This window comes from Merops nubicus, unplaced genomic scaffold (assembly GCF_000691845.1).
Source record: "Merops nubicus isolate BGI_N331 unplaced genomic scaffold, ASM69184v1 scaffold12225, whole genome shotgun sequence".
NCBI classification, from domain to species: domain Eukaryota; kingdom Metazoa; phylum Chordata; class Aves; order Coraciiformes; family Meropidae; genus Merops; species Merops nubicus.
The window spans coordinates 69523-80465 of NW_008611744.1; the positions used below are offsets into that span (position 1 = coordinate 69523).

The 10943-nt window shown below is 37.9% G+C and overlaps 1 protein-coding gene across 1 annotated transcript in view; it reads right to left on the reverse strand.

The window, feature by feature from the left end:
• The window catches only part of GPR126 (G protein-coupled receptor 126), a gene marked incomplete at its 5' end in the record, with an annotated part of 65715 nt that overhangs the window by 45834 nt on the left and 8938 nt on the right, over positions 1–10943 (reverse strand). The window contains 2 exons of the mRNA XM_008941310.1: positions 2569–2654; positions 9808–9891. Coding sequence (XP_008939558.1) covers positions 2569–2654; positions 9808–9891 — 170 coding nt within the window. The remainder of the gene's footprint in view (positions 1–2568; positions 2655–9807; positions 9892–10943) is intronic.

Below are 10943 nucleotides of genomic sequence, written 5' to 3' on the forward strand. Positions count from 1 at the left end.
TCCTCATCTTAAATTCTCAGAAACACTTTGATTAGAAAAGATTTACTGACAAAACTACAGCATCAATTTTCACCTTAAAGTCTACAACCTTATGATGGTCTTTTTTTCCCTGACATGAGGAAGAAGTTCTTCACCATGAGAGTGGTGAGACCCTGGAATGGGTTGCCCAGGGAGGTGGTTGAGGCCCCATCCCTGGGGGTCTTTACGGCCAGGCTGGATGAGGCTCTGGGCAGCCTGATCTAGTGGGAGTTGACCCTGCTCATGGCAGAGGGGTTGGAACTGGGTGATCCTTGTGGTCCCTTCCAGCCCTGACAGATTCTGATCTGTTTTAGCAGAGGACTTTAGAGCCCTAATGGCTCAATGGTTGGACTTGATGATCTTGGAGGTCCCTTCCAACCTAAAGGATTCTATGATTATTCCAAGTGAGCAATGGCTTCTCACCTTTCCCCCTGGGAGACACTTTTGAATACTCTGCTAAAGCCAAGTGACACCTTTCTAGATTCTTTGGCTCAGGCACCTATGTATGTTGTCTGGCTACTGCTGCCAAGAGAACAACCTTGGGAGGTGTGGATGGCTGCATTTCTGATTTGTAGATGACTATAAGTGGTTTCCTTAGCTTCTGAAAGATGAAAGCCTCCAAGTTTACTAAAAGAAGAGTAATTGCCATGTATTTGTAACATGATATTTTCATGTGAGTAGCTAGTATAAAGACTACTTACAGATTGCGTGAGTGCCACTATATGAATTGTCAAAAAGGACAGAGTGTATCTGTATTCAAACAAGAGGAACTCTCAGAGGCAAGAATCCTCAAGAATCCTCCAGTGAGGGCCCAGAAAGGAGTTTAAGTCTACTAAAATCATCTGAAAGCCCAGGGACTACTAGAAACCCCAACAACTGATCTGTGGCAGAAGACCTCCAACATAGAGAATTTTCGGGTAAACTGGAAAACTTCATTGCCTCACTCTTTTGCTGACTATATACTCCAATAGGAAGGATATTATCATTAACAGGCATCACACAGGCCAGATCCCTCCCTCCAATTCCAAATCATACATGAGGGATACGAGGTGGCCAGCCACCAGAGGAATTAGAAGGTTGATATATTTGCTCACAGTGTAAGATACAGTAAAGACAGGAGTGAACCAACCTAAAAGCCAGGTGACCAAGTTCAATTTCAATTGCATAGCCATAAAACAGTGCCATTATCACAGTTACAATCCTCCCTCTGCTCCTGGCTGTATTGATGTCCCACCATCCCTGGAAGCTGTGCCCACAATGGACAGTTGGGGAGCCCTTCCAATAGCTCAAAACCTTACACAGTACAACCACTACATAGATAAAAATCCTCCAAGAGGAACTCTCAGAGGCAAGAATCCTCAAGAATCCTCCAGTGAGGGCCCAGAAAGGAGTTTAAGTCTACTAAAATCATCTGAAAGCCCAGGGACTACTAGAAACCCCAACAACTGATCTGTGGCAGAAGACCTCCAACATAGAGAATTTTCGGGTAAACTGGAAAACTTCATTGCCTCACTCTTTTGCTGACTATATACTCCAATAGGAAGGATATTATCATTAACAGGCATCACACAGGCCAGATCCCTCCCTCCAATTCCAAATCATACATGAGGGATACGAGGTGGCCAGCCACCAGAGGAATTAGAAGGTTGATATATTTGCTCACAGTGTAAGATACAGTACAGACAGGAGTGAACCAACCTAAAAGCCAGGTGACCAAGTTCAATTTCAATTGCATAGCCATAAAACAGTGCCATTATCACAGTTACAATCCTCCCTCTGCTCCTGGCTGTATTGATGTCCCACCATCCCTGGAAGCTGTGCCCACAATGGACAGTTGGGGAGCCCTTCCAATAGCTCAAAACCTTACACAGTACAACCACTACATAGATAAAAATCCTCACCATCCACTGCAGATAGAGCCAGCCTTTATGCTGTTAACTTTAGAGGCAGGACACCTGATGCTAATGCCGAAGGCAGGGGCATCTAGTGGTGATTTCCTAATTGGTTCCTCACCCAAGGTTGGCCAGGCCCTGGGTGAAAACCAATCAGGAGGGTCATTCCTGCCTAGTTGTGGACATTATCCATATGCCAACCCTCATTCAGGGCTGGGGTTTTAGACCCCAGCACTTCACTCACACAAATGAACACTGCCTGCTTTTTAATTATTTCTATCACAGTATAACTTCAAAATTACATTAGTATTGGGAGGGAAAAATTTTGCTCTGTATAGTGATGTTGGAACTTAAACATCTACCTGTTTCAGTGGACAATTGTGATTTCTCTATACTTTCCAAAATCTCAGTTAGCATCTACTGGCTAGTGCAGTGGAGACATTTCAAAATTTCGTCCATAGTACCTACTAGCTCCAGCTAGACCTGAATTCATTACTGCACAAATCAGTAATAGAAAGATCTTCAGAGAACACATACTAATTTAATACTTTATTTAGTATTCTCTCTCTCTCTTTTTTTTTTTTTTCATTTTCACATTGATAACATCAATGGGACAGATTCTTATATGTAATCACAAAGGAAAGAGAACTTAACTTACCCATTCTGCAACCACATCATGTACTTTCGACACTGAGTTGGAGTTGGAACTAATGACTGTTATAGATATCCTGTAGAATAGCCCACCTGTTCATTAAAACCAGCAATATATTTTTAGAAACTGAGCAAATTTACCTTTTTAATAATGAGACTTTAGTTACACGATGAACATAAAGACTGGCCTGAACCCCAGATACAAGGACACTTCCAACTCTTGTTGGTGTTATGCAAGTTTGGAGTGAATAAGCCCTGCAGGCTTGGGCCCATTCTCACTAGTCCTGTTGAATTAGACAATTCCCTCCCACTCCATATTTCTAGAGACACTTGAAATCTGACATGGAAATTCACAAATAATGTATGTATAAGTAGTATTCTGCATATATCTTTAGTGTAATGTGTAAAAGCAAGATCATGAAAATGACATGCATTTAAGAAAAATCATAATTACTAAAGTCTGTAACAAATAAATTCTGCTCTCAGTCATATTGTTATAACCAAGAATTCAGCCACTGCAGATCAGACTTAAAATATTGTGAGAACAGATAAGGCTCTTCAACTTAAAGTCACGAGATAACTGAGGACAGAATTAGGTGGGAGAAGGGATATCCAGCTCTTATTTTCACAGTACAGTCTTTGCTTTCAGGCCTGGCGATGGCCAGACAGTAGAAGAACCTACATTTGCTTTACACAACCAGCAGCTGAACAAACCATCTTTCAGTCACAAAACATCAGGCTTGGAGCAATTTTATATTCAATAGAATTGTTTTGAATTGGCACTGGGTAAACATAAATTCTCTTCAAGCTCATGAGTCAGTAGGCAGCATTACCAGATTTCACATCCACTAAATAAAATCAAACCATTTCATAGTTCTTCTCTGTGTTAAAAGTCTATACTTTTCACAAGCCGCATTAAGTCACATTCTTTTCATTAAGCTACTAAAGATTCTGTATGCTTTAATAGGATAAAATTTCCCAGAAGGTGAATGTTTAGTAGCTTCTGGATCAATTCACTTGCATGTATGCACACACGTGGCATTGCTTGCTTCAGGGCTATTACCAAATGAAGCTGTGGGCCTTGATCACAGATACATGTATTTATATAAATATTACGTAAATCTTATAGAGACATAGGACAGAACAGGACATGACAGCCACTATACAGAGATCCCCTTCTGTCTTTTGATTGTAAAGGAACTGCTCTTTCTGAGTTTAAATAAAAGACTTTTTGTTCTAGGAGGAGCAAATTTCATCATTTTGCAACTTTATAGATGATCATCTTACAGGAGCTTAAAATAAAAGTATCTGGAAAAAATATGAAGTCAATATTTTTCACTTTAATTGCACATATTGGTTACTACCCTATTCACGAGCTGGATTGAATATTATTCTTTCTTTTCAATATGGAATTGATCATATGATCACTGACATGATGAAAATTCCTGTGTGATAAAATACTAAAGAATCAATATCCTGCAGGAAGATGGTTTGCCAGTTACTTTATTTGGTAAGCTATGATTAAATTTTAGATATGAGTAGACTGTTTGCTTTTTGATTTATTGTCTTTTTCTCCTCCCTTAACTCAGCAAACAAAAAGAAATTGTGTGCAGTTTATTCTGAGTATATATTTTACTTGGTTATTACTATGATAGTTTCAAATAAAAAAAAAATTAAAAAGTCTTTGGAAGTAGAAAATTGGACTTTGGGTGAGATGAAAAGACTTGCAAGACTTGGATCTCTTTGTATATACATCTGTATATACACTTATTAAATTTTGTATGTGTAAGATACCTTTTACGTGTGTTATGATACAGCTACATACAGAAAGCATGCATGGTATATATTCACAAACATTCATATCTAATCATATATCTAATTATAACCCTATTTATATAATTATGTGTATGGACAAAATCATCTTAATATAGGAATATGCAAAGTATTTTTAAAATCAAACATAAGAACTACACACAACTCAACAGCTTTAAGATCTCCACCAGATGGTGACCCAAAGCATGTTTTAAATATGTGAAAAAAGAACAAGAACAAAGAATTAATCTACATTCTTAAACACTCTCAGGAGACTGCAGTGGCAGATAGTGAAAACTAAAAATGACTTCTTATTGTCCAAATTAAACAGTGGAAATCCCACCTCAAAATGCTGAATGAAAAAAAAATATTTTTATGGGCAGAAAATTTATGAAAGGTTGCCAAAGATAATTTGAAAAAAAAGAGGAAAAAGGAACCTGAAAAAACAATTTCTCCTCACACCCACCACCAACTACAAAAATATAATGATCAATGAAATACCAGGATCGATTGTCTTTATTTCTATTAGGCAAATGACCCCAAAGTTGGTTTTGTGGGTTTTTATCTTTGTTTTTTGAAATTTAATTCCTCAAAAATTTATAAATATTGTAGAAGACAAACATTCATAAAATCTCAAACAATAAAATGGCATAAAAATATATAAAATACATGCCAATCCAATCTATTGTCCTCACAGTCTCGTGAGAGTTTTCAGAGAAGTACACAAAAATTAGAAATCACAGGTTAATGATATTTACTTTCACTAAGATGTTACAGATTCCCTTCTACTGTAATTAAATTACTATTCAAAAATCTTTTCTTATATGCTAAATGGATCTATATCTAAAGGATGAGAGCCAGCTACTTCTATGTTCAGTCTACCAACTAAGTATCTCACAGATAAGATGACCTGTTTCTTTTACTACATCTAACTTTATGGCTTGACATACTGTAGTTGACCTCAGGACGACACAGGCAGCCCAGTTCAGTGAAGGAATAACATAAACAAGATAAAAAGACTGCAGGAGAGCTAGTAAGTTGATTCAGTGGTGGGTAAGAGGTGGTATTTTGGCTTGTTCCAGATGGTAAATTAGCCAAGGAATCAACATGTGTCGAAACTGGTGATTGATAGTACATTACAGAAGAAGCTGGCATTTGAGACTGCTTGAGAGAGTGATGGATTGCTGCTGTAGATGTCATCAGAGTGCCCTTCAAGATGGTCTCTTTGTGCTGAATAATAACTCCACTGTATGAAGATGGCAAAGGTATCACATCTTTCATTATTGCAGTTCTTGATGACTCCAAAAAAGAGGAGAGATTTGCAAAACGTCCATAATCAGCATTTTCAAAACCCAAGGCATGAGTGGTAGCAGTATTCAGAGAAGACATTCCTTCTCTGTGCTTGCTAAAGGATTCATACACTTCCCCTTCCAAATCCCATTCAGAAGGCCTTAATATATTTGTTGATGTCAGAACAGCAGAGTTCCTTATGTCTTCATTACCACCAATGATTTCTTGTTCTACAGCCCACAGAGAGTGTCTCAGACTGTACCCTTGATTTTCAATAGGGTTTTGTTCTGAAACAGTTAGATGACTTCTTGATGTTACTGTTGCTGGCAAACTTAACTCAGCTACATCCCACCAAGGGATCAGGCTTGGAGAAATTGTATTAAGATGGTTCTGAAATCTTTGTGGGAGTGGAGATATCAAGTAGCTGTTAGGAGATACACTGACTTTGAATTTTGAGTCTGAATGAAGAAGGTGCCTTAATTCCAAAGACAATGTCGTTGTAAGGAAGCTGGAAGTCACTGAATTGATGTTTTCTAAAAAAATGCCTGCATCTATTTGAACCTCACTTTTTGCTTTAACAATACTATTTGTTACAGCATCATTTGCTGAAAGACTTTGAGCCTGCGGTGATCTGTGTGTTCTTGTACTGTTTACCAAACTCCTAACTGATGCATTGATCAAGAAAGAAGCTTGGTTATCCCTTGAATATGAAGGCTGGGTTTCTGATTGTGTTGGAAGGAGAGAAACAAGCTGCTGCCTATTGTTTACGAAGGTCACGTTGGTTTGGGGACTCACTATGTCAGTTCCAATTTGCATGTGGAAACTATCAAATGTCACTAATTTTTTTGTGGAGCTTTGAAGTACCTTAGCAAAGGGACTTACCTGTACCTGTACAAAAGGTAGACTCAAAGGTGCTTCCAGGGAAGGGAAAGGAAAATCAAAATAAAATTCACTGTTGGAAGACACAGTTAGGTTTGCAAAATTCATTGCTGACTGCAGCTGTGATATTGTCTTGCCATTACTTTCTAAAGTTCTTTTTGAAAGGCCTAGAATAAATGAACTGAAGATTTGTGTTTCCAAAACTGATGCATGCCTAGAGAGGTTAATCTTTTCAGCCCTGGGACCTAATAATCTGATGGCAGATGTTTGTTCAGGGATGCTTTCAGGCTTAGGAGGTGAACTAATGGATGGCAATCTCTCTGTTGGGGAAGAAAGCAATTTATTAAATGAGAGCCACCAGTTTTCTGATGGCTCCCCAGGAAACACTTGAGATGTTTCTTTCAAATGATAGGAAACAGGCCACAAACGTTCTGTTAAAGAAGGGGAAATATCTATATATTTTGTTGGAAAACCCATGTAAACTAAGTGGCCAACCCTATTCTCTGGCTCTAATATGGAAAAAGCTGACTCTTCATTTTCGTTGCTGCTATGAAATACATCTAAATTGTTCTTCAGTACTCTGTTTCTGAGGGTCTCACTTGGCTTTTGAAAAGATACTGTATGCTTTGAATAATGAGACCAGTAATTGCTGCTAGATATAAATAGGCTATCACTTTCCAAATATACGTCAATCAACGACTGTTGATAAACAGGCAGGGATGTTACAACATGCTTAAATGCTAAGCTGGTCCAGCCTGTTCCTACCAGAAGTGCTGAAAATGTTAGTAATTCTTTACTGTGTCCTAGAACTGAATTTGTCAGTTGAATGTCAGGCATAAATTTAGTGTATGTTTTTTTTGTGTTCTGTAAAAAAGATGCTGGGTTTGCACGTGGAGTCTCCACAGAGGTTAAATTTGTAATGCCTCCTGAGTGATGTTCCTTAATATGCATAGATTTTCTAAACTGAAATTCACTGTCTGCTGCTAAGATGGAAGAAGTTTTCCTATCAGCATTGCCTTCTATCATTTCCAGGTAAAAATTTCCAGGTGCAAAGTCTGGCAAATGTAGCCTACTTTTTTGGAATGATGATTTCTTCTCTGTAGGAGATACAGATAAGCTAGACTGATGTCTGTCTTCTTGAATGTCAGAGGTGATATGATGATGAAACACAGTCTCACTCCACCAACTCACAGGCTCCAAGCTGTTGCTTATATGTAGGAAATTACTTGGGCTGCTGTAGGAGGATGAGATCCACACAGTTTCTTTTTTGTGTTTATAAGCAGTGCTGCTGCTGCTAATGGGATAGCGGAATGCTGACTCAGAGACAGAATGATCTAGCCCATCTGCCAAGGTCCGTGCTAGCTCTGAATTAGGACTTCTGCTTTGAAGAAGAACTCCCGAATTCACAGAAGGGTCTGTAACAGCAACTGCTGCGTCAGAAGTGTCATGAAATGAACTTCTAGAATAATTCCAAATATTTTCATTCAGTAACCGGTGTATTACAGTATTTTCTAGGTCAATTTTTTCTGTAAAAGCAGCCAAGGTATCATTGTCAATCTCTTCAGAAGTAGCTGATGTGGACATACTTGGAAGAAACAAACTGTATGTGTTTTTCCTCTCTGGGTTCTCAGCTGCTGAGTTTTTACTGAAACGGAGAGGCCTTTGTTTCACTGGCCAAATAATTGGGGTTGAGATAATTCCTATGGTTCTGATCCCTTCTATCTTAGACTCTTGCTGCCTCTGTGGTCGTGAATGGGAGGATTCAGGTGAATTTCTCTTCATTCTGAAGTTAAGCGTAGCAGGAAGTCTGAATTCCTGCAGGTCTGTGTGTAGTAAGCCACATAGTTAATGGGTTAAAGAAAATACCTGAAACTTAACTGTCTCATCCTTGGTTGTCTGGTCTGGGTCTAAAAATTAACTTACCAAGAGCAGAAAATGGTACTAGTTAGCTGAGTGAAAGTTTAATTTGCTTCTACTGACAACTAATTTGGCTTATTTTTCTGAGTCTTTCTGCTTTCTCTTGGGAGTTTCAAAGCCAAAAAAAGGACTTAATTGTCCAGGTTTTACTCATACTGACATTAATAAGGCATTCAGTTCCTTCTGTGACTACAGCAATCAGAGTTAAATGCTGATGGTGAAGACAGAGTAAGTGGCTCCACAAAAAGAAAAAAAGCACAGTTTGGCAGAAATGTTCATAATTTTCTTCTTACTCCTACGTTTTATTATATCCAAACAGGCTGAACTGAGATAAATTCTTTCACATTGTCTACTGCCTGATTGCCAATGTACAAGAAATGATCTGCCAAGATAATAAAGTACTCCCAGGAATTTAAAAACCTACAGTAACAACTGATGCATTTGGAAGGAAAAAAAAAAAAACATGAAACCATTAAACCCGCCTTAGATTCTAATTTATTTTTGTGAAGCACACTGAAAAAATAAAATTTTGCAAAAAATATCTCTAAGCCTCAGATGAAAATTGCAAAAATCTATCTCTGTGTTGTTAATAACATTTAACAACAGTCTTTAACAAACTAATAAATATTTTAGCAGAGCTTCACAAAATGATGCTCAGTCTCTAGGAGACAGTGATATCATAGAATTTGACAAAGCCTCAAAAGAAATCCCTGATCTTTTTCTGTGCTAATAATAGGCTCTTTTGCTACCTTATTTTTTCCCTTAATCTTTCTAAATGAAAAGTAAATGATATCTGATACTGTCAACATTTTCCCTAGTAAAGTCTGATCCAGCTCGTCTTGAAGTCAGTGGAAAGATTCCTGTTGACTCAGTGGAAGTGGCTTTGCTCCATAGGAATGATTCCACTTGGCTCCTGCTCCTGACTAGTGAGGAGCAGACAATCCCAGAATACTGCCACCCTGGCTGCACAAGCTGGAGCTACACAATGCCTCATAATCTGCAGCCTTAAAACATTTCAATATCATGGTTCTTTTCAGATCCTTTTCAAAAATCAGTTTCTCTTCCCTTGTTCTCTGTATTGGTAAACACAATGGATGACACAAAGTGCACTCCTTTCCTACAAGAGCCAAGTAAATAAACATAGTACAAATAAACAATGTTTGGTTTTGTTCTCATTTATACCATTCTTACATGGTCCAGTGAAGTTACTCCCAACTTATTTTGGTGTAAATGAGATCAGAACTGAAACATGACCCTTGACATTATGATAAATGAAAAACACACCTTAAAATACAATAAAATTTCTCTAGGCACAGTACAAGGAAAAATGTAACACAGGATTTCTTACCATTGTTTGTCTTATCGTTTCTATTAGTATCAGGCATGTTAGTGGTGACAATGGATGGTGTAGGAGTAGTAGCATTTACAGTAGCTGGTAATAAAGATGAGAAAGAGGTGAACTTGAATGAAATATGAATGTTAATAAGGTAAGACAAAATGGGAACAATGCATGACAATGTAAAATGAAACCATCTACACGCAGTGTCATAAATGTTAAATAAACACATTCTTTTTTTCTGCATGAAGTGATGAATGGATATGAACTGAGGTCCCAATCCTGCAATATTCTTTCACTGACTTCAGTGGGAGTTTTGCCAGTGTAAGGTTTGCAAGATCAGTCCTGTACTGCTTTCAAAATCCTCTTATGAGAACTTCAGATCCAAACAGATGTGCAAAGACCAGAAAATAGATCTTATAAGTTCTAAGGTGCATGCAATTAGAATATTGCTTGTGAAAAGAATAACTGTCCCTATTAAGAGACTGAAGATGACAAAAAAATGTGAAACTAAAACAAACGCCCATGTAAGGATCCAATTAACTCCACTGAACATCACACAATGAAGAGAATTGAAATCAGACTTCGAATACTTGAAGTGGAATATATATTTTGAAAGCTTCAGTTGTACTGTTCCCACTGACACTAACAGGAGTCACCCTCACGTAACTCTGGCACATGTTTCCCAGAAGAACCATCTAGAACTCTTTTCAAAATCAGAGTGAGGAGCCAAACAAACCAGCAAATTTTCCCCACAGTGGACTGGGAGAGTGTTCATACATGAGGAATTCAAAGATCATACCACTAAATTTTCAAATAATAGTTTGGAAAATAATTTAATTTTACCTGTTAAATCCCAAGGAATGCAAATACACTTACTCACAGGTTTCTTTTTTCCCAAAAACTGTTTTTAAAATCTGAAGGTGGGTGCAGTATAATCTCACAGTGTTACACAGTTTTTTGCATATTTTGACCAATAACCAACCTGGAAAGATTAAGTGGCCATATTTTCAGCAAGAAACTGCACTTCTGGGTTTTTTGCAAGGTTTTTTTAGCTAACCTTTTGAGACTGAAAGTCATAAACTCAGGTTTCATCTTAGGGAGTGGTTCACATTCAGGTTTCAGTGAAGTAAGAAACTTAGGGAAAG